This window comes from Nycticebus coucang, chromosome 14 (assembly GCF_027406575.1).
Source record: "Nycticebus coucang isolate mNycCou1 chromosome 14, mNycCou1.pri, whole genome shotgun sequence".
NCBI classification, from domain to species: domain Eukaryota; kingdom Metazoa; phylum Chordata; class Mammalia; order Primates; family Lorisidae; genus Nycticebus; species Nycticebus coucang.
The window spans coordinates 22,155,284-22,179,868 of NC_069793.1; the positions used below are offsets into that span (position 1 = coordinate 22,155,284).

The 24,585-nt window shown below is 39.4% G+C and overlaps 1 protein-coding gene across 3 annotated transcripts in view; it reads right to left on the reverse strand.

Moving 5' to 3' along the window:
- TTC17 (tetratricopeptide repeat domain 17) overlaps positions 1 to 24,585 on the reverse strand; it is a 123,429-nt gene that overhangs the window by 33,049 nt on the left and 65,795 nt on the right. For 2 of the 3 annotated variants that reach the window (XM_053561970.1, XM_053561969.1), the window contains exons 17-22: positions 22,586 to 22,756; positions 16,477 to 16,736; positions 15,698 to 15,851; positions 3,280 to 3,400; positions 1,053 to 1,212; positions 106 to 189 (exon numbers count right to left, since the gene is read on the reverse strand). In XM_053561970.1, coding sequence (XP_053417945.1) covers positions 106 to 189; positions 1,053 to 1,212; positions 3,280 to 3,400; positions 15,698 to 15,851; positions 16,477 to 16,736; positions 22,586 to 22,756 — 950 coding nt within the window. The other variant, XM_053561971.1, reaches the window with a different exon arrangement.

Below are 24,585 nucleotides of genomic sequence, written 5' to 3' on the forward strand. Positions count from 1 at the left end.
AGTGCTAAGTAACTAACAAGAGGTCAGAGCCACTTAGGAGCAAATAGTCTGGAGAAGAATTAAGAAGACGGGCAATAGTTTCCAGCTTTTCTGTGGGTGACTTACCTTTTCCAAAACCTTGGCAATTCGGGTGCCAATCTGTTCAAGTGACTGTTGTGGATATTGGTCTTTGCCAAGATTTTGCAGTACCTGAAACAGGGAGAGAGATGGTAGATCAGAAGAACGAAAGTGAGGCAGGATCTAGATGGTGCTGCTGATGCTGAGTTGGGCACCGCACCACAGAAAGACACTGTTCCTCTAGGATACATGCTGTGGTATTGCTGGTGAGGGAATCTGTGGGAGACACATCTAAGGCCATTTTACCATCCCTTCCGTCCCCTCTCATTTAATAAAGATTACAGATTGTTAAGTATATTCATTATAGCAACATTAGAAAGCAGGGTAAATAAAGAAAATAAAAACTATTTGTAATCTTGTTACTGAAACCTATAAAGACATATATAAAGTTATTAAACAACCACTGTTATAAACTAATTAACAACCACTGTTAATAACTTTATATATGCCTTTTGGGTATTTTTCTATGTATACATATATTGTTTTTCTCACAAAACATGAAATTACTATATACTATTACCTATGTTTTCATGTAACATATCCTGAAAATTTCCTCATGCTAATAGTATATTTCTACTACATCTTTCCATTGTATAATAGCTTACACCAAAATATATTTAACCCATCCTCTACTGTTGGGGTTTATGACGTCTTTCCAGTTCTTCTAGGTATATTCTTTTGCTAAGTCAGCCTTCTGCTTCTTTTTCTTCCTTCTCAAAAGTGTTAACAAAGGAAATGACTGCCTCAAATATTTTTCTTTGGGCCCAAAAGAAATTAGATGTGGCCTAAAATTCACCTAGATAATGGACAATCAAAAAAAGGCCTTTTTTTTTTTTCTCTTGGTAATGTCTGACAATTTGTGTTTTCTGCTATCAGACGCATCCTAACTGTGAGGCTAAAAGATACAGACAGGCTGACCACAGCCGAGTACTCACCTCTGTTAACTGACTCTCACCCGTGTAGTGCAGGCTGGCTCGGTTGGAAACTCCATGCAAGTGGTCTAGGGTATGCATACTTGTGGGGAGATTGCCATTGCAAAGAGGTTCCATTGCTGGCTGTTGTATTGGAGTAGCAAAATCTATGTGTTCTGTGATGCTGAAAAATGGAGGTTACCACATTAGCTATGGGAAATTTGTGTGGATAGAGAGAAAGTGTTAACAGTCAGCTAAATGTCATAGCCTCAATATTTATCCCCTGCCTGGGGAGGTTTTAAACCAGGAAAGTTTTCTTTTAAGATTTCCAGGGTATAGTGGTAAATGCCCACAATTGGTATTACTTTGCATTTTTTTTGAGACAGAGTTTTAGTATGTTGCCTGTGGTAGAGTGCTGTGGTGTCACAGCTCACAGTAACCTCAAACTCTTGGGCTTAAGCGATTCTCTTGCCTCAGCCTCCCAAGTAGCTGGGACTACAGGCATCCACCACAATGCCCTGCTATTTTTTTTTTTTTTTTTTTGTGGTTGTTGTAGTTGTCACTGCTGTTTAGCAAGCCTGGGCCGGGTTTGAACCTGCCAGCCCCAGTGCATGTGGCCAGGGCCTTAGTCGCTTAGCTACAGGCACCAAGCCTATCTTTTGCTTTTCCTTTATTCACAGAAGAACATGTCCCCAGAGAAAATGTACCTACAGCTTAGACAGTAAATTTTATACAGAAAGAGCTAGACACTGTATTTATGCATGAGATTAAAGTATTTCCCTCCATGGTTCCAAAGTGGTCATTTTCCTGTCATATACAAGCTAAATGTCATAGACTATCATCTGCACTGATAGGACAAATTGGCACTGACACGTTTTACTTCTAGCTATTTAAAAAGCTTAACTGTTATTAGGCAAACATTCATTCATTATTTATTTATTTGGAGCTTATTACATGTCTAATACTAGGACTGTAACAATGAGCCAGACTACTCAGGCCTGGCTGTTGTCATGCTCTTTGTCTTGTAATTCACTTACTATAGATTTGGTAAGTTGTAAAAGATGAAAACATGATGCAATGAGAGCACACCATAGTGGGGTATATACATTTCCTCTGCACTGATGGGGGAAGGAGGTGACTAGTAAAGGACTCCCTAAAGAAGCATCTGAGACCAGAAAATGAATATGAACCGACCAGCTGAGAAGAAGCTGGTATTTATACCTGGGGCATTCTGGGCACTGTGAAGAGAGTGCACTGAATAGAGGCAAGAGTCAACAGAGCCAGAGGACCAGGACCAGCCCACTACATGAACCTATATGGACACAGTGGTGCTGACTTAATGTGGCAGCAATGGAGACAGAGAGGTGGTTTTGAAGAGTATTCAGAGAGTAAAAGTGATAAAAATTGATAGTAGGTTGGGACTGAGGGGTGAGAAGAGAGAATTGTTAATGAAAACTCCCAGGTTTCTGGCTTAAGAACAGTTGGAGGTGTTTACTAAAAATAGAAAAAGAAAAATCAAACAAATGAATTTTTAGATGGAGAATGGGCAAGAAAATTATGAGTTTAATTCCCTTGAGCTTGGGGTACCAAAGAGCAATCTAGACAGAGAGGTCAGCTAGATAACTGGAAAAATAAGTTGAGGGCTTTGAAGAAGCTTCTGGTCTGGAGATTCCAATGTCGGAGTTTTCAATGTATCAGTGGTGACTGAGGTTCTTGGAGTAGTTTAGTCTGAGTAGGAGTGATTATAAAATAAGAACACTAAGTGGTAAATCCTGGGGAACTCCAGCATATAAAGGGAAGAAAAGGGGCCAGCAAAAAGAGAATGAGTGCCTAATGAGGCAAAAACAGCTACTGAAGAGACCATCTTGCCTGTGTCTTGGCAGGTGTTTGCAAATCTGGATTTGCTCTGGCTCCCCTACAAATGCATGATGTCTATGAGAGAGGTTTTATGCCTTTATAAGGAGGGATCCAGCCTTCAGCCCAAACTGAGCAAGTTATATGAGACTTCTGGATAGCTTACAATGTGGGTAAAGGCACCGAGAAGGCGGGGCATACTCACTTCTTCACTATGGTAGGTGGGCTCTATCTGGGGGCTGTGGTCAGCCATCGTTATCACTTAAATCACTAGCTCTAGAAGGGATAACTCTTCTTATAGCTGCTGACAAAGAGGGCACCCCTGAAGTCACCTGAGGCCCAGTGGGTTCACTGGAACACAAATATCATGAAAGAGAGAGAAGCTTAAGATACTCACTCAATGTTTTTTGAAGAAACTGCAAGCCAGGTACTCACAATGGCAGTCAGCTCTACCCAGCGGAGTTTGAGGCACTCATCTGGGCTGGGCCATCCCAGACTCTGGTAGTCACGTTTTTTCCCTGGAAGCAAAGTATGTCATGAATCTACACAATTACAAAGGAACAGAACCCGAAGTGACTTATATCCTGGTGATTACTTTATCCAAACTGGTATATTTAGAGGTGCTAGTCATTCTTCCAGTCTTTAGAGTTTCCATGTTCTATAGATCTAATTAAAATCTTATCATACACAGCAATGGGAATAAAGATTGAGTCAAGCTGTAATCTCAAAGATAAATGAAGTAAAAATAAATTTGTCCTTTTCTGGAATTAAGATTGATCAACATGAAATAAAGGTTAAGATATTCTTTGATGTTAACATTCTCATTTAACTTAATTTTTACCTTTGTAAATTTTGAGTTCATAAGGACAACTCTAACTTAAGTCAGTAGATGTATATATCTTGAAAGTGGTGTTTCTCAACCTGGCATTATTGACATTTGGGGCTAGATAATCCTTCGCTAAGGGACTGTCCTGTGCACTGAAGGATGTTTAGCACTTTTGGTCTCTACTAGATCTTAGTAGCACCCTCCTTCAGATTAAAACATCTGGAAAACAGCTCCAGATACTGCCAGATGTCCCATGGGGGCCCCAAATCACCCCAAGTAGAGAATCACTGCTGTAAAGAGGAGCAGCAGGGTGTAAAATAATGATGCTAATAAAAGGTCATCATCACTATTTTCCTTAAAGCTAGGTAAGTGAAGTAGTGGGAGTGGAGAAGGAACAAAGACATCTGTAACTGACTGTGATCAATTAGTTGTAAATACCATTACACTTGGACCAGCCAGGTTATCATTTATTTTAAGAGCACTTATGTGTTCAGGTCCTGTGCTAAGTGCTTTACATCATTAACCTCATGAGGTACCTTTTTTTTTGAGACAGAGTCTCACTCTGTTGCCCTGGCTAGAGTGCAGTGGCATCCTCACAGCTCATTGCAACCTCAAACTCCTCTGAGCTCAAGTGATCCTTCTGCCTAAACCTCTGGAGTAGCTGGGACTATAGGTGCATGCCACCAAACCCGGCTAATTTTTTCCTCTACTTTTTGTAAAGATGTGGTCTTGCTCTTGCTCAGGCTGGTCTTGAATTTCTGGCCTCAAATGATCCTCCTGACTTGGTCTCCCAAAGTGCTAGGATTACAGGTATGTGCCACTGGCCTGGTCTCATGAGATAAAATTTTAATCCTTATTTCTCAGATGAGAAAATGAAGGCTCAGAGAAATTAAGGGACTTGCCCAAGGTCACAAGGCTAGTGGATTGCTGAGCGGGGATGGAGATCTAGGTTTCTTTCACTATATAAAACTATTCAGGGCTTTGAAAGCTCTGTTTATTAGCATCCTTCACAGGTATTACCTTTTGAGCTCAGGCCCTTTACTTAGACCAAGTTCCTAAGAAGACAGCAGAACTGTTTTTTTTGGGAAGGATTCTTCTGAGGGAATCATAATGAAATGGGCAGGAAGGAGAACTTAAGTTCTATATAGCACTTCTTATATTGTAGGAATTTACCAACAACAGAAACCTGTTTGAGGTACAGGTAGAGGTTTAGATTGAGATTTTAATAAAACAGAAAAAAATAGTTTAGAAGAGTTTTAAATAAACTGCTTAAATTAAAAACTTTAATCATAATATTCACAAAAATTTTTTTCTTTTATATTTTGGAATTCATTTTATAAATATTTATTGAACTCCTATCATAAGGGTCTGGGAACTGTGTAAAACACTAGGGATACAGACAAGAGTAATAAGATAGCCTGCTCTTGGGCTCACAGTCTAGTGAGGAAGGCAAACATAAAGGATCCATTATCATATAATACAACAGGATAAGTGCTAGAGTGAAGGTAGAGAGATGGCACTTGATTTTGAAGTTTAAAGATGAGTGACATTTAGCACTGTAGAGGAAGTGTTAAGGGCATTCCTGGCAGATGGAATAGCATGCACAAAGGCACAGAGGTAAAATAAGAACATGGTTGGTTCAGACAATGGTGCTGAAGGGTAGAGAGAGGCCGAGTTGTAAAGGGTCTTGTATGCCACACTAGAAAGTCTGGACTTTATCCTGTAGGCAATGGGAAGGCTGAGACCAGATCTCTCCATCTTGTTCGCAAGGATATCATAAGAGGCTCTGTTAAATGCCTTGCTGAAATCCAGTTACATTATCTCTATGGCACTTCCCTGGTCTTCCAGTCTAGCAGCCCTAACCAAAAAAGGAAATGAAATTAGTTAAGCATTGTTGTATTTTTTAGTAAATCTACAATGGCTCTTAATAATCTCTATGTTCCCCCTATGGGTTCACAAACGATCTAATAATTTGCTTTAAAACTTTCTCAGTATTTAGCATGAAGGGGACAGAATGCATATTTTTGAAAACTGGGATACTGAATCTCTCTAGTATTTTTGCACCTCCTCCATGCTTTAGAACATTTCACATTAATGCTAGTAAGTGGTTCCCTGATTTCATTTGCAGGCATACTCAAGTTACTCAATGTGTCCTACTAGGGCATACCAACTTGAATCCATTTAAAACTGCTTAAGTGTTCTCGTATCATCTCAACTATATCAGCTTGAATTTTCACTTATAAAATGTTAGGTTTTTGTTTATACAAGTAATGTAGGCTTAATGTAAAACACTTAGAAAATGGAAAAGCCAAATAAAAGAAAATAAAATTCATCTACAGCTCTATCAGACCTCCAGGATGACCACTTATAATTATTTTGGTATATTTCTTTGTAGCTTTTTCTATGTGTATGTTTATTATATCATATTTCATCAAATCTATGATTCTGTCAACTGTAAGCTATTCATTATTTTACACAATTTAAGAAAGAAGAAAAGTGCCATTTATTATGTAAGGTATTGTCAGTTGTAAGATGCATCTCAATTGAGAGATTTAAAAACGTGAAAAAATGTAGTGGATAGAATACAGCATATTTACTACTTTAAAAAAATTAAAATATTCTCTCTATATGCTATTATATTACAGATTTCTTGGATACCTACTACACAGCACAGGCATGCTGTAATTTATTTAGGCAATTACAACGTTTAGGTTGTTTACAAATTTCTACTCTGATAAGCAATCCCATGATCAATGTTTCTATGCTTATATCTTTGACACCTGTTAAGATGATTTACTTACAGTAAATTACAACAAATAGAATTACTAGTATAGTATAAAATTTTCTTTTTTTTTTTTAAATTTCAAACTATTAGGGGGGTTACAAATGTTTTTGTTACATGGCTACTTTCAGCACCAGCACAGTGTTCACTGTACCTGATAGGTAAGGTTTTACTTTCTATCCCCCTCCACACCCTTTGTGCCCCCCTCGTGGTTTCCTATGTCCTTTACATCTCTTGTGCCCATGTATGCACACTGTTTAGTTCCCAATTATTAGAAAGTACGTGTAGTGTTTGTTTTTCCATTCTTGAGATACTTCACTTAGGCTAATGGTTTCTAGTTCCACACAAGTTGCTGCAAAAGACAGTACTTAATTCTCTTTTACAGATGAGTAGCATCCAACCCATGGAATACACAGAGGGTGCCGCAGAGAAAAAAACTGTATTTCAATTATAATATTTAATACTGAAAACAAAAGATGAATACAAGTCATGTTGAGCACCTTTTATAACTGCCGAAGTTAAACATGACTTGAGTATTACACATTTAATATACATTTTTTTTCTTAAAATGTGTATACAGTTTTTGGGCACACTGTTTATACCACATTTTCTTTATTAGCTCATAAACTAATAGACACTTAGGTTTACTCCACATCTTTGCAATTGTGAACTGTACTACAGTAATCATTAGCATAGAGGTGTGTTTTCTTTTTTGAGATAGTCTCATTTTGTCACCCTCAGGAGAGTACTGTGGCATCGTAGCTTGCAGCAACCTCTAACTCTTGGGCTCAAGTGATTCTCTTGCCTCAGCCTCCTATATAGCTGGGACTACAGGTGCCCATCATAATGCTTGGCTATTTGTAGCACTCTGAGAGGTGCTGAGATTACAGGCATGAGTCACCATGCCTGGCTTTGTACAGTGACTTTTCTTTTTTTTTTTTTTTTTTTTTTGTGATTTTTTTTTGGCCAGGGCTGGGTTTGAACCCACCACCTCCGGCATATGGGACCGGCGCCCTACTCCTTGAGCCACAGGCGCCGCCCACAGTGACTTTTCTTATAAAATGACTTCTTTTCCTCTGGGTAGATGCCCAGTAGAAGGATTGCTGGATCACATGGTAAGTCTACATGTATTTCTTGGAGGAATCTTCATATTGTTTTCCTAGAGGTTGTACTCGTAGTTCCATCAGCAGTGTGCAAGTGTTCCTTTCTCTCTATATCCATGCCAGCATCAATTTTTTTTTTCTTTTTTTAATGTTGCTTTCAACTGGCTTTCACTCATCTTAGTTTGAAGTTTTTTTTTTTTTTTTTTTAAATTTTCTTTTTTCTTTGCTTCCTTTAGCAATTCTCTTGCCCTTAGCCTCCCAAGTAGCTGGAACTACAGGTGCCTGCCAACAATGTCTGGCTTTTTTTGGTAGAGATGGGGTCTCACTCGGGCTCACATTGGCTCAGGATGGTCTCGAAAACTGAGCTCAGGCAATCCACCTGCCTTGGCCTCCCAGGGCGCTGGAACTACAGGCCTGAGCCACCACGCCTGGCCTTCTTTTTGACTTTTTAATAGTGGCCACTCTGACAGGAGTAAGGTGGTATCTTATTGTGGTTTTAATTTGCATTTCCCTGATTATTAGTGATGTTGAGCATTTTTTCATGTTTCTTGGCCTTCTGTCTATTGCTCAAGCAATCCTCTGAACTTGGCCTCCCAAGTAACTGGGACTACAAGCATATGTCACAACACCTGGCTAATTAAAAAAAAATTTTTTTTGTAGAGACAAGGTCTTACTATATTGCCCAAGCTGGTCTCTAACTACTGGGCTCAAGAGAGGCTCCTGACTTGGCCTCCCGAAGTACTGGGACTATGAGCATGAGCCACCAAATCTGGCCCTATTTTCTTTTGAAAAACTTCTGTTCAAGTCTTTTACCATTTTTAAATGGGGTTATTTTTTCCTTGCTGGTTTGAGTTCTTTGAAGATTCTGGATATTAGCTGTACATACAGTCTGTGAATATTTCTTTCATTGTACAGGATGTCTATTTACTCTGCTGCTTACTTCCTTTGCTGTGCAGAAACTCTGTAAGTCCCATTTATTTATTTACCTTATTGCTCTATTTACTTTTGGAGTCTTACTCAATTTTTTTGCTTAGCTGTAGTCTACAAGACTTTTTCCCACATTTTCTTCTGGGCCATATGGACTTTTTTTTTTTTTTAAATCTCTCATATGGACATTTAACAATGTTGATCTACCAATCCATGAGCACAGATGTTTTCCAATTTGTTTGCATCACCTATGATTCTTTTCATCAGTGTTCTCCTTGCAGAAATCTTTCACCTTCATGGTTTAATCCTAGATGTTTTACTTTTTTTGTAGATACAATGGGTCCTTGATTGCCTCTTGACTTGACTGTGATTAGAACACAAAAATGCTATACAATGCTGTTGTATATACTGATTTTGTAATCTTAAACTTTGCTGAATTTATCAATTCTAGGAGTCTTTTGGTGATGCCTGTAGTGTTTTCTAGACTCAAGTCCATATCATCAGCAAACAGGGATAGTTTGACCTCCTCTTTCCCAATCTGGATTCCCTTTATCTCTTTCTCTTCCTTGACTGCTCTGGCTGGGACTTCCAGGACTACGTTGAACAGAAATGTAAGTATGGGCACCTTTGTCTTGTTCTAGTTCTTAGGGAAATGCTTTTCAATTTTTCCCCAATAAGTATGATGTTGGCTGTGGGTTTTTCACATGGCTTTTATAATTGTGAAATGTGTATGTTACTTCTATGCCTAATTTGTTGAGGGTTTTTAGTCAAGAAAGAGTGCTGAATTTTATTGAATGCTTTTTCCTGCATCTATTGAGATGATCCTGTAGTCTATATTTTTGCTTCTGTTTAAGTGGTGAATCACGTTTCTTGATTTGTGTATGTTAAAGCAGCTTTACAACACTAGGATGAAAGCTACTTAATCATGGTAAATTATCTTTTTGATGTTCTGTTATGTTCAGTTTGCTAGTATTTTGTTGAGAATTTCTATGTTGATCAGGTATAATTGATCTATATATTTCTTTGTGTGTGTGTGTGTGCGTGTCCTTTGCCATCTTTAGTACATATAAAGGTGATACTGGCTTCACACAATAAGTTAGGAAGGATTCTCTCCTTGGTGGTACAGAATAATTTCTGTAGGACAGGTACCAGTTCTTTGTGGATCTGGTAGAATTTTGCTAGTAAAATCCATCTGATTCAGGGTTGTTTTTGTTGGTAATTTTTTCCTACTGCTTCGATGTCACTGCTTATTATTGGTCTGTGCAGGATTTCTATTCCTTCCTGATTCAGGCTTGAGAAGTTGCACATTTTTCAGGAATTTATTTCTTCTGAATTTTCTCATCTGTGTGCATGAAGATTTTTGTAGTATTCATGGATATTTTATATTTCTGTGGAATCAGTAGCGATGTCTCCTTTTTCATTTCAATTGAGCTTATTTGGGTCCTTTCTCTTCTATTTCTGGTTAATCTAGCTAGTGGTTTATCAAATTTTTTTTTTTTTTTTTTTTTAGTGAGACTGTCTCCCTTGGTAGAGTGCTGTGGCGTCACAGCTCACAGCAACCTCCAACTTTTGGGCTTAAGCAATTCTCTGACCTCAGCCTCCCAAGTAGCTGGGACTGGTTCCCACCACAACGCCTGGCTATTTTTTTTGTTGCAGTTGTCGTTGTTTAGCTGGCCTGGGCTGGGTTCAAACCTTCCAGCCTGGGTGTATGTGGCAGCTGCCCTACCCACTGAGTTATGGGCACCACCCAATTTTGTTTCTTTTCGAAGAACCAAGTTTGAGTCACTGCTCTTTTCTGTTACTTTTTTGGTTTCTATTTCATTTAGTTCTGCTCTGAGGTTTGTTATTTTTTTCCTTCTGCTAGTTTTGGGTTCAGTTAGTTCTTCTTTCACTAGACCCTGGAGGTGTGGTATTAGGTTATTAATTTGTGATCTTTCTGTTTTGTTGATGGAAGCATTTAAAGCTATGAACTTCCCTCTTAACACCGAGTCTGCTGTATCTTGTAAATTCTGGATGCTTGTGTCATGTCATGATTGTTGTTCAGTTCAAAAAAAAAATCCTTTGATTTCTACCTTAATTTCATGACTGACCCAAGGATTGATCAGTAGCAGACTGTTTAATTTCCATGACTGTAGATTTGAGAGTTGCTCTTGGGGTTGATTTCTACTTTTATTCCATTGTGATCTGAGAAGACACATGCAATAATTTCGATTTTTCTGAATTTGCTGAGCCTTCTTTTGTGGGCTAACATATGATCTACCTTGGAAAATGTCCCATGTGGTGCTGAGAAGAATGCATATTTGGCAGAATGTTCTAAAGATAATTGTTAGGTCCATTTGTCCTAGAGTTTTAAGGGCAGTGTTTCTTTGTTGATCTGCCTTGATGATCTGTCCAGTTCTGACAGTGAATTGTGGAAGTCCCTGTAATTGTGGTATTGTCCTTTATTTCTTTGCTTAGATCTAGTAGCATTTTATTTATGAATTGGGAGCTCCTGTGTTAGGAGCATATATGTTTAGGAATGTTACATCTTCTTGCTGAATATTCCCTTTGTCATTATATAATGATCATCATTATCTTTTTTTTCTCCAACGATTGTTGATTTAAAGTCTATTTTACCTGATACAAGAATCACTACTCCTGCTAACTTTTTTTTGAGACAAGAGTCTTACTTGGTCATCCTTGGTAGAGTGCCATGGTGTCAAAGCTCACAGCAACCTCGAACACTTGGGCTCAAGTGATCCTCTTGCCTCAGCTTCCCAAGTAGCTGGGACTACAAGTGTGCACCACAATGCTTGGCTATTTTTGAGATGGGGTCTCACTCTGGCTCAGGCTGGTCTTGAACCTGTGAGCTTAGGCCATCAACCCACCTTAGCCTCCCAAGTGCAGGCGTGAGTCACTGTGCCCCGCCTTAGTTTCCATTCTTGTGGAATATTTTTTTCCATCCCTTTTCCTTAAGTCTAAGACTATCCTTGTAAGTTAGATAGGTTTCCTAGAGCAGTTACTTAGGGTGAAGTTTTTGATACACTGAGCCAGTCTATGTATTTTAAAAGGAGAATTAAGATAATTTATGTTCAATGTTAGTATTGGTATGTGAGATATCCTTCTGTTCATCATGTTTTGTTTTCTCCTTTGTGTTACTGTTTTAACAGAGTTGTGAACTTCAACTTTTGGGTGATTTTCCATTGGTAGGTATTGATTATTCTTTTCCATGTATAAAGTACTTTTAAGCACTTCTTGTAGGGGAGGTCTCATGGTAACAAGTTTCCTTAGTGTTTGCTTGTCTGGGAAAGACTTCATTTCTTTTTCATTTATGAAATGTAGTTATTCTGTCTAAAAATACGACCCCAATCCCCGCTGGCTTAAAAGGTCGAGAGGTCTGTGTTAATCTGATGGGGGTTTTCCTTTGTTAAGTAACTTGGTTTTATCTCGCAGCTTGTAGGATTTTCTCCTTCACTCTGACTTTGGTTGAGCTGATGACTATTCCTGGTTATATCCTATTTGCTATGAGTCTTCCATGTGTTCAATGACCAACTTGTACCTGGATATTTAAACCAGTTGCAATACCAGGAAAGCTTTCCCTTATTATTCTCTCAAATGGGTTTTCTGTGCTTATTGCTTGTCTTTTCTCTCAGGGATACCTACAATTCTTATGTTAGTTTGCCTTGCATAATCTCTTATTTCTCACAGTGATTGTCCATTCTTCTTTGTTCTTTTTTTCTGCATTTTTTACTGACTAGGTTACTTCAAAATCCTCTTCAAGTTCTGAAATTTTTTTCTGCTTGTGTTAAAACTTTGTGATGTGTTTAGAAATTCCATAAACAGCTCTTTCATTTTGAAAGTTCTCTCTTTTCCAATGTTACCTATCTCTTTAGTGAATTTTTTGTTCATGTCCTGAATTAATTTTTTGGTTTGAGATAGTTTCTACCATCTCAATTCCAGTCATCATACTTGCCATCTATAATCTGAATTCTATATCAATAATTTTCTTTTGGTTGGCGTTCTCTACTGGAGCTCTATCATGATCTTTTGGGGGTTTGAGACAACCTGTTTTTCATCTTGCTGGAGTTTTTATGCTGATGCTTTCTCATCTGCGGTCACTTCTTTTCGCTCAAACCAGATAGCAGACTGTTCTCTGCTGCTGGGATCTCTGTTGCTTGGTGAAGATAGCAACAGTTCCTGGATGGTGCATTTGGGTCTTATTCTGGAAGCCTGATCAGGCAGGAGAGGGGCAGATGTACCATGATCCTTTAATGTTGGTGCTCTGTTGCATCTCCCCTATTCTTCTGTGGTTGTCACTGGTTACAGGGCCAGCCCTGGTGCCAGAAGTGTACATGAGGTAGAGCTGGTTAGCAGGACAAAGTGTGTATGTGGAATGGAGAAGGTCGGCTGGACAATGTACATATAGGCCTGGGCAGCTGAAATCCCAGGTGTGTTGGTAGAGTGAGATCCTTACAGGGTGAGATGTGGGACACAGTAGCCCTGCTGGCTCATAAGGTATGGGTGGAGCTGTCCTCAGTGTGGATTAGGCCAGCAGGTCACAGCTCATGTGCTGGGAGAGCAGGATCTCCAGACAGAGCAGACTCATGGGGCAGGGCACTTACACAGTGTAGAGTAGGTTCCACAGAGTGCGATGGTCATGTGCATAGGCTCGGTGGGGCACACATGGGTGAGGCAGGGCATATGCAGAGCTTGGCAAACAGGGTGCCTGTGCAGGATGGTACAGGTCTGTAGTGTGCAGACTGCCCAGATCCAAAGACTGTGGTTGACTTGTCAGTGTTTAGCTATCCGGGCAGTGGGCACTGGGGGCACAGGCACATGTTCTGCCCAGGTCCTATGGGAAGTACAGTTGAACAAGATCACCCAGGCCACAGCAGCAGGTACTAGACTAGGACTGTGGTCTCTTGCTCTGCCTTGGGTCATCTTCAGCAGTGGTGGGCAGATGTGAATCCTGGGATCCTCGACTTCCTCCCCATCTGGCAAAAGATGGGGAAGGCTGCAGTCATAGATTTGACTTATAGGCATAAGTAGTATTCTTGGGTTGGGATTTTATGATACAGTGGTGCCAGCCACAGCATCCAGGGCTCATAAACCAGCTGTCCCTTCTCTCTGGAACAACACAGCTGCATAGCCTGCAGTCAGGTCTCTATCAGTCTGGAGGCCTGCCACAGTGTAAGGGCTCTCCTACTGGTCTGGTTACAGTATCCTCAGTAGAAGTGTGGAGGCTGGGACTTTGTCACTTTTCCATGAGTGGGCACCTTTCCTAATTATTTCCAGTCCTGCTGAGCAGCTTGTCGTACTCCTATTGTCTTTTTCATTCCTACCACCTCTCTTGAGGATTGCCAGTGCTCTCGCATAGATGACTGATCCAAAGGTTGATCTTCTCCTTGAGAGTGGTGTTGTGTAGGCTGCTTCTAGTCTGCCATCTTGGTCTCTCTCTGTATTTTTAAATTTTCTGATGCTTCAAGTCAAACTACCCCAAAATTCATTTCATTAACTGTGTATTATACATATAAAGACAATTCAATAAGCAAAAATGATGTCTGTTTATGTTTGCACTTTTTTGATTGCTAGTAAGACTGAACATTTTCTCACGTTTAGTGGCCCTTTGTGTGTGTGCACATGCCTGCCTGTGTTTGGTAAACTGCCTATGTACTATACACCTACTTTATTGAAATACTGTATTTTTCCAATTGATTTGCAGGTATTCTTTATTATTTTATTTTATTTTTTGTAGAGACAGAGTCTCACTTTATGGCCCTCGGTAGAGTGCCGTGGCCTCACACAGCTCACAGCAACCTCCAACTCCTGGGCTTAAGGCGATTCTCTTCCCTCAGCCTCCTGAGTAGCTGGGACTACAGGCGCCCACTACAACGCCCGGCTATTTTTTGGTTGCAGTTTGGCCGGGGCCGGGTTTGAACCCGCCACCCTCAGTATATGGGGCTGGCGCCTTACCGACTGAGCCACAGGCGCCGCCCTATTATTTTATTTTTTGAGACAGAGTCTTACTTTGTCACCCTCAGTAGAGTGCCATTATGTCACAGCTCACAGCAACCTCAAACTCTTGGGCTTAAGCAATTCTCTTGCCTCAGCCTCCCAAGTAGCTGGGACTACAGGCACCCACAACACCTGGCTATTCTTTTAGAGACGAGGTCTCACTCTGGCTCAGGCTGGTCTTGAACTCATAAGCTGAGCCAATCCACCTGCCTTGGCCTCCCAGAGTACTAGGATTACAGGCATGAACCACCATGCCTGGCCTGCAGGTATTCTTTAAATGATATTATCAGATATTCTATAAATACATGCAAATATTTGGCAAAAAATACTTTGTTTCAGTACTTGGTCTTTTTATTTTCTGGTACCAGAATTATCATTTTCTTCCTTTCTCTCTGTAATAAAAAGTCCTCTACAAATGTAGTGAATATTCATCTAGATTTTTTTTTCCTTTATAATTTACAAAGTTCGTGTTTAATCTACTGGAATTTTTATGTCCATTATGTTTCATAGTTTGGACATCTTTTTCACTGATATAAAAGATAGACCCAATAGAGAAAGTGTTGCCTACCTTTTGTAATTTAACATATGCTTAAATTTAGAGCTAATTCAAACTTTTAACTTGAGTCATGACAAACTATCCTCCTTCATTCTGGGATTTAGCCAAGCCGATCCCATTCTTTATGCTTTAATATGTGTTCTTTACTTTTAGCTTTGGTAAGTATTCAAATAAGTAAGACACATTTTCATGAAGTTACTTTAAAATTTTAGTCTAGGATAGTAAAAATATCCCTTTAATAAAATGAGGCAGTGAAATCTAAAAGAAAAAATTGGTATAGTAAACATCCAAACTTACGGAGTTAAAGAACATTTTCTTTAGTATCTCATGAATGGAAAAACAAGCATCTCATGTACTCATTACTAATTTGAAAGTAGTGGAAGAACAACTATGGGCCCATAAGAGAGGAAAAACACAGTTAAATTTAAGAATGGGGTGGGGCAAGGGGACGAAGAGACTCAGTAAGCTCCCACCTAACAGATACAATGGAGGGGTACATGGCACACCTCCTGGGTGAAGGACTTGAACACAACACAGACTTTTCCCAGCAAATGCAAACAATGTAACCCAATTATATGTACCCTTATATTAATCCAAAATAAAAAGTCTCCAAAAAACCAAATTTACCTTGTGGCCCAGGAGATGCCACTTTTGGGCCCGTGATCTCTAGGTTTGCTTGGTAACGATGCCCATTTTCTGCCTGACTTGATTCTACCTTTTTCCCAGGAGTTTTCTTATGATCTCCTTTGGGTTTCTTTACACGTTTGACCTGGAATGTGATCTGGAAAACATACAATTTAGGGATAAACGAGACCAATTACCAAGTCTGTCAATGAGTATGAATTATCAGTGACTTTAAGGATACAGACAGTCCCTTGGTTACGAACGAGACAGGTTCTATAGGTTTGTTCTTCAGTTGAATTTGTATATAAATTGGAACAAGAACATTTACCTATTACCTGTAATAGCCTCCATTTGTAAGTGTGGCTTGTACATCACTAGGATTTTTGTAACTCAAGGACACCTTGTGACCCAGTCCAGTGCTAGCGTTAAGTTACCTCCTTCATTTTAATTTTTAAAGATCTAAATGAAAAGTGGTGAGCAAAACAAGTAAAATAATCTAGCTGTGAAGACTGTATAAAGGAAACTGAAAGGAAACATGTTTGAATTGGGCAGTTCCAATCTGTGGTCTCCATACCCACCCCATTTCTTTCCACTTCCCAGAAGAGCTAGTGATACATGAGTTATAAAATGCTTCCTGCAGAACAATTCCAATGTGAAGGCTGGACTGGAGTGTCAAATAAAGTAGTGCTACATACCCAACAGAAACTTCACATTTTGCAATCTAGGAGCCCCTGAAAGACCTGGGCTACAATTTCAAGAAAATTAAGTTGGCAAACTCTCACCCATTCTGTTGCTTCATCATCTTCACTTCTGCAGTCTCCATAGCAAGAACTTTTGGCCGCTCCATCCTGGGGACCTTTCTTCAGCACTCGTATCCCCTGCAAGTCTAGACGCCGCCCTTTCATCTCTAGTGCACCCCCAAAGCCTTCCAAGGGCCATGCTTGTTGAAATTCATCCACTAAAGCCAGTATCTCTTCTGACATCTTTGTTTCATCTGTATTCTCCATCTCATCAGAACCATTGCTTTCCTCAACCACAGTACCTGAAATTCAAGTGCCAGCATGTTATTTCAAGTTATATAGTACTCATTCTAGTATTTGAGTGACTTCGACCTACTTTGGGAGAAAAGTTTTGGCTCTGTTTTGAGGCACTTCTATAGCCCAACAATACAAAAATACCATTTAGCATCTGGAAAATTTGTAATGAAATATTATCTTTGTCATCTAGCTTCTGCTAAAAGCCTGAGAATAATGGCAGCAGCCAGATGTCAGGCAGCACAGATTATTAGTAGTGAGCATGAAGACAGCCATGCTATGTTATTATTTTTTGAAAGAAGATCCATTTGCTCTACATATAAGAAATAGATGGTGAGGATGAAGTTTATTATGATATTATTTAATACATTGGATTCTTCAGGGTTTATTCAATATCATGAAATATAGCTCTGTGTCCAGACCATACAATTGGCTAAATTACCTTAACTGAACGATGATTTATTTAATGGAAAACCATCCTAATTCCACAAGAAAGCTCCCATGTCTTTCAGCACAATGGCCTAATAAAAACTCTCTCTCCTGAGAACTCCTTACATTTCCTTTATTATCCAATGAAGGCTACACAAGTTAAATTCTCCTCTATGCTTGGATACCATGGAAGCTGAGAAAAAAATTAGTCTGAGTTTCTTTAAAAAAATGCCTTTTTTTGTTTAACCACTTAACCTTTCCGGTTTATTTTGAATGGTTGTATCTTATACTGTGTGTTCCCTGCAGTCATGTCTAGTCCTTTTTATGTATTTATTTTTTTTAGAGTGCCATGCTGTCATAGCTCACGGCAACTTCAAACTCTTGGGCTCAATTGATCCTCTTGCCTCAGCCTCCCAAGTAGCTGAGACTACAGACTCATGCCACAATGCCTGGCTACTTTTTTTTAGATGGCATCTCACTCTTGCTCAGGCTGGTCTTCAACTCCTGAGCTCAGGTGATCTACCTGCCTCTGCCTCCCCAAGTACTAGGATTATAGGCACGAGTCACCTGGCCTTCTATTCCTTTTTGGAAGTAGACAGTGTATAAAAACAAGTAACAAAATGCTTCCTTTTGTAATATGTGCCCAATGGACAACCTGAGATCTCTGGGTTGATAGCTCACAAAATGCCAATCTGTTACTCTGGTGCAATAATTTTCAATTGGTGACTATGGCTTGTTCAGGGATTTAGTACATGGTGTTACAGTCATGTGCCACACAACAAAGTTTTGGTCAATGCTAAAATGCATATACAACAGTGGTCCAATAAATTATAATACTGTATATTTTCTGTACCTTTGCTATGTTTAGATACAAAAATACCATTGGTTACAACTGCCTATGGTATTCAATAGTAACATGCTATACAAGATTGTAGCCTATGAGCAAGAAGCTGTATCACATAGCCTAGGTGCATACTAGGCTATACCACCTAGGTTTGTGCAAACAGAGTCTATGATGTTCGCACAATGATGAAATCAGCTAACCACCCCATTTCTCAGAATGTAGCTGCATCGTTAAGGACATGTCATTGTAGTAAGGCCAATGTCAGAATTCTCTTATTCACACTGACCAGATCTATAGACACAGTGAGCAATTTATCTTAGAAATGCATAGCATTAACCTCTGAAGGAGCCTGGGATGAGAAAGAAGGCTTATTTCCAGAGCTAAAAAGAACTTAATTTTGAGCCATGCTCACAGAAGGTAAGCAGCATCACCCTCAGCTCTGATGGGATCTCTGCTTCCTATCACACTTTCTATTACAGAGTGTGGGAAGGTCTATTGTTAGGGTGGGGGTCCCATTTAGAAATCTCATGTTTTCTTTCTTGAAGAAGTTATAGGGCTCACCCATTTGTTACTGACTAGCGAATGTGCTACTTCCTTTTAAAGTAAGTTCCTTTAGATTTTCTAAAATCAACCTGCTGCCTTGTTACTTTTTAACTGAGCCTACCAAGTGCTGCTCTCTGTGCTACAAGCTGTAAGTAGGTCAAAAAGAATATAAAAGGCTCTGACCCTGAGGACCCAGAATTATTAAATATAATCAATTTATAATCAAGTTAGACACAAAACTAGATATGTTAAATAAGAGAGCAATTAAATTTTTTTCCTAGAGGAAAAAATAAAATGAGTCGAAGCACAAAATACTTCTTAGAGGAAGGCAGACTACATAAAGCGGGATTAAAAACAAAGAATAAAAGGGCCAGGGAAGACATTCCCCAGAGTGACAACAATTTTAAAAAACAGTAACAGATACATAGATAGATACATACATACAGAGATAAGGGAGGCATATGCGAAGATACTACTAATTTCAAACGAATTAGAACAAAGAATGTATGTAGGTGATATTGGCACATAAAATACTTAAGGAAGGTGGATAACATTAAGAATGCCTGAGAAACTCTGGAAAAGGATTCATTGTAAAGAGAGCCACCTGTTTGTTGGGCACAATAGCAATAGGAAAAGGAATCCACCCTAAGAGACAGTCTGCATGATACTGAACAGCACTATGAAACACCTTGCCTCAGTCAGGGCAACTGTGCTGTCTCCTCCCTATGAGGACAGAATGGAACTACACGGTGAACATGGAACTAAAGAAACTTAAACACTATGAGATCATCTGCCTAAAGAAATGATATGTTCATAAAAATGGGAGAAAAAGGGTACAATTGTATTTGGGGGTTTTGTTCTAAATTGTCCTCGGGAAAAAAGAAAAAATTTGGTAGTCATACCCCAGTTCTTAGAGAGTTTTATTGTTTTCGAACAGAAATTATTTCTATAAATGCAATAAAATATCCCTTACCATTACTGTTTTACTTCACTTCATTCGGAGTTTATCAAGGAACCTCATGATATTCATTTAGTGTGTGGGTATCTTGACGCCATGAATAGATAGGAGGTTCCCAGGCACCAGAGAGGAGTGTAGTCCCCACTGTAAATGAACAAACTGGCCATCTGTCTCTTTTGAAATGGTGAATGGGAATTAGTTTCCTTAAAGACCAATAATTTCTGGTAGAAGTGATGAAACTAATGTTCTTTATTTATTGTTTTTGAGAAGAGGTCTCGCTCTGTTACTCAAGCTGCAGTATGAGTGGTGTGAACATAATTCAATGCAACTTTGAACTCCACAGCTTAAGTGATTCTCCTGCCTCTGCTTCTTCAGTAGCTGGGACTATAGGTGTGCACCACTATGCCTGGTTAATTTTTAAAATATTTTTTAGAAATGGGGGGGGGTCTTGCTATGTTGCTCAGGTTGGCCTCAAACTCCTGGCCTCAAGTGATCCTCCTGCCTTCGCCTCCTGCGTAGCTGGGATTATAGTCATGAGCCACTATGCCTGGGTGGTGAAACTAATTTTCTAAAACTGCAAAGGTGAGAGTTACAGCTTTCATGTTAAAAGACTAGCTTGCTTTTCTTAGACATAATTTTATATGCAAGGAAAAACAAAGAGTCTATGATTGCTAAATATGTTAATCTAATCTATATAGGAAGGCAAATGCCACATTTCCTTAACAAATATTTATCCCACACTACCAAGTTGTATAAGGTATAGTATTTAAAAAGCTCACAGTCAGAAGGGAGACATGATATACAAGCAATTAATAGTATATGAAATGTGTCTTAACAAAAAAGCAGGAAGACAGTAGATGGAGCACTTAAATGCTTAGAACCTTCTGCAAATGTTATGCTTTAGAGGTGACACTTAAGCTGGATCTTGGAGATGTGTAGGAACTGCCAATATAAAGCAGAGTATTTAGGGGCCATTCCTACTCTGTGTAAAAGGCATGGAGGTTCAAACAGCGCCACATGAGAGGGGATTGGTGAAAGGTTTGTACTTGCTATTGTAGGGTACCAGTAGTTGGTACAGCAGGAGAGGGGATGAAACCAGATTGCCTCATATTCCAAACCAAGAGATTTGAAGTCTTCCTATAGATAATGAGAGAGCAACTGAAAATTTTAAACCAGGCAACTTACCTGATCAGATCTCTATTTTAGAAATAAATCTTTGGACATCTGGTAACAGTAGTTACTTCTGCTTTTTAAATGCTGTTATCAATTACATATATGATCTGCCTCCCCAAGACACATCATATCAAGTAAAAGATTAGAGTTAGGGAACCAAATTAAGAGGCTACTGCAAAAGTGCAGGCGGAAATGAAGAAAGTCTGACTTCAGTGGCAGAGGGAATGGATAGAGAGATAATAGATTCAATAGGTTTTAGAGACTGATTTGATATAGCAGTGCCTGGGTGAGTTGTAAGGTCATTAACAGAGATTAAGAATACAGGAATTAGAAGCATTTCAGGGAACAGGATAACAATGAGGAGTTCAATTTTGGGATGTGTTAAAATTAGAGTGCCTGTGGCATATCCAGACAGAGAGTATTCTAAAAAAAGGGGAAATACACTCTGGGAGGCCAAGGCAGATGGACAGTCTGAGCTCAGAGTTATTAGACCAAAGTAAGCAAGAGCGAGACTCTGTCTCTAAAACTAGATGGCATTGTGGTGGCTGCCTGTAGTCCCAGCTACTTGGGAGGCTGAGGCAAGAGGATCACTTGAGCCCAAGAGACTGAGTTTGCTGTAAGCTATGACGCCACAGCACTCTACCTGGGGTGATAGAAATTTTGTCTCAAACAAACAAACAAACAAACAAACAAAAAAATGGAAATAAAGTCTGGCGTTGCAAAGAATGCCTTGGATGAAAATAACAGTTAGAGTCATTGATGTAGTCAAAGATACCTGCGTCACCAAGAGATAAGACCAAGAGATAAGAGAGGGATAAGAAAAGACCAAAGTCAGGATCCTGAGTAACTCAACAAATAAAGGGCAGAATGCAGAGTAAGTTAAAGAAACTTAAAACGATGGCCTGAGGACAGGAGAAAAACAAGAACCCCAGAAACCAAGAGGAAAGAAGTTTTAAGAAGTGGGAGCTATGCATAGCTCCAAATGCAGTAAAGTGGTTAAGCAGGATGAGTACTAAGAAGTCGTTCAATTAAGAACTGTTCATACAGCATAGCTCAAAATGTGGTTATAAAATGGAATCTTAGAAGGGCTGGTAGGTATGTCCATTATTCCAAATCTTCAAATTTTATTGGGTTACTGTAAACACAATTTATCTTCCTTTTTTTCAATGATTTACTGAATAATGACATTGAGAAGATGGGTACATAAGAAATTAAATTTTGGGGCAGCGCCTGTGGCTCAGTCGGTAAGGTGCTGGCCCCATATATCGAGGGTGGCGGGTTCAGACCCGGCCCCGGCCAAACTGCAACCAAAAAATAGCCAGGCGTTGTGGCGGGCGCCTGTAGTCCCAGCTACTCGGGAGGCTGAGGCAAGAGAATTGCTTAAGCCCAGGAGTTGGAGGTTGCTGTGAGCTGTGTGATGCCACAGCACTCTACCGAGGGCCATAAAGTGAGACTCTGTGTCTACAAAAAAAAAAAAAAAAAAGAAATTAAATTTTGTTCTAGCAAAAGAAGACAAGGAGGAGGAGACGAAAGAAAGTATGAAGAGCACTTTCACATTATAGCTTATTTTCTGGCTTACCGCTTACCATCAGGGTCACCCTCGTGATTCCCCAACCTAACGAGTGACTGTCTTTTGGGTTTTTCTTTTTTTGAGACAGAGTCTCACTCTGGTCAACCAGGCTATAGTGCAGTGGCATCATCACAGCTCACTGCAACCTCAAACTCCTAGGCTCAAGAGATCCTCCAGCCTCAGCCTCCCAAATGCTAGATTATAGGCGTGAGCCACTGCACCTGGCCAATGAGTGACTATAAAAAGAGAGAAACAAACTCCTGAAAGTAGAGAAACCCTAAGCTTAAAGCTCGAGAGTTGATTTTTCCCCAGAAGCACAGCTCAGGTCAAATCAACTTACTTTCAAGTCTAAGGGCATCTGAGTCCCTCCCTGAATGTTCAACAGAGAGTACAGGGTCCTCCTCTGTTCCTCTCTCAGAGTGTTCTTCTTCACCGGCTTCCAATGACTGTGAGTTGTCAAAATATTTCTGTTTGCCATGGCTGTTGTCCAGGGTTTTCTCATGACAATTACCTCAATGACAAGAGACACAAATACAGCACATTAGAAACATCTCCCCGGTAGTCCCATAGTGCAAAGTCCCAACATATCAAGAGCAAAAAGGTGAAAACCTGAGTTTTTCTCCCCTAGAACACACAAAATCAGCGAGCTGCTGCATCGCTCAAAGCCAGATCATTACCATGATTCAAGATTTTGCAGTGAAGTTCAAGTTTCAGCTACTAAGCTATCATAACAATCAAGGATTTGGAGGGTAAAAAACCGTGTAACAACAAAGATCAGGCCACAAGACCTTGTTCTATTGATAATGACTGTGAAATATTTTCTTATCATCAAAAAGTTTTTCTTCTTTAAAAGGTGAGAAATTACAGATTAATTCCTGGGATTAAATGTGAGGTAGTTAAATAGTTTATACCAAAAAGTCAGGGATTATAAAAAATTAAAATTCAAGGAATTAAAAGGGGGGTAGATGGCACAAAGTCCACACTGAAGACTATAATATAACAAAGGCGACACTTTTTCTTTTGGGAAATACATTCTGGTCATATGGATAAAGATTTATCTAAGCATAAAATGTTCTTGAATTTAATCCTAGCACTCTGATAATTTTTGACATGTATGAGAAGACTGATGTCTTACAATTTTGCCAGTTTGTCAAAGGATTTTGTTAACATGGACCTCCAAATCCACTACTCAGCTCCACCTGACGGTCACTCTCTGGCTAAAGGAATATGTACTTGATTCATGTGTCGAATGTGGCAGTAATCTGGTTATGGCATCTCTCTCTCTCCTTTGACTGCCAATAGCTAATTCTAGCTGATCTGATTAGCTGAACAGATGTCCCCTTCCTTATGTTTCATGGACTTTGTCACTGAAAATATGTGGAAGAACATAACTTTCCTATCAGAATAATTATTTGGTGGCGAATGTGTAAGTAATAGCTCTCTTTTGCTAGACATTCAAATATGCTCCAAAATTTACAGAACACTGTCTCAAAGAGATATACATACCTAATCAAGCTCTCTCTGCATCAACAGAAGTACAAGAAGTCTTTTCCTGGCTTTGATGACTACCTTTTAGATTCCATAACTTATGAAAGTACTTCTCAGGCCATGTCCCTTACTGCGTCAAAAAAATGTAATGGAATCAAAATCTTTTCCAACTTAACGAATTCAGAGTAAGACCACCACATGCTTAAGGAGTCATTTTCCGTTTTCCAGTTCTATACCATCACACATCTGAGGCTATGGTATTTAACCAGGCTCTATCAGAAGTTGAGGATTTTTGTTTTCCAGAGTTTTACCGCTCAAGACATCTACATGCAACTTGAGGAGACAGTAGATACAAGATAACGAACAATACTGAGGCAGCAGTATTGAGGAGGCAGAACTTGAATTTGGAAGAACAGGTGCACTTATAAAAAGAGGAAATAACAGAGAATGGAGTCAATACTTGTTGAGTGCTTTCTATTTTTTCCTCCAATTAACCCTCATAAAAACTTTGTGAAGTGCTATTAATCGTTATCTTATAGAGGAGGAAACTCTCAGTGAAAGTAAGCAAGTTGCCTAAAGTCAAACCGTAAGCAGTAGGTCTAGGATTTGAATTACGTCTGTCTATCAAAGTTTCTGGGCTTCCCACTGGTCAGTGCTACCTCTTCAGCATAGAGGTAAATGACATCTCTCTCTCCTTTGACTGCCATTGGTTAATTCCAGCCCATCTGACTTGCAGAACAGGTGTCTTCTTCCTTTATGTTCCACGGATTTTGTCACTGAAAATACATATTTAATGGAGGGAAATAACTTTCCTATCAGAGGACAATTCTTTGGTTAAGAATGTAGAGATGG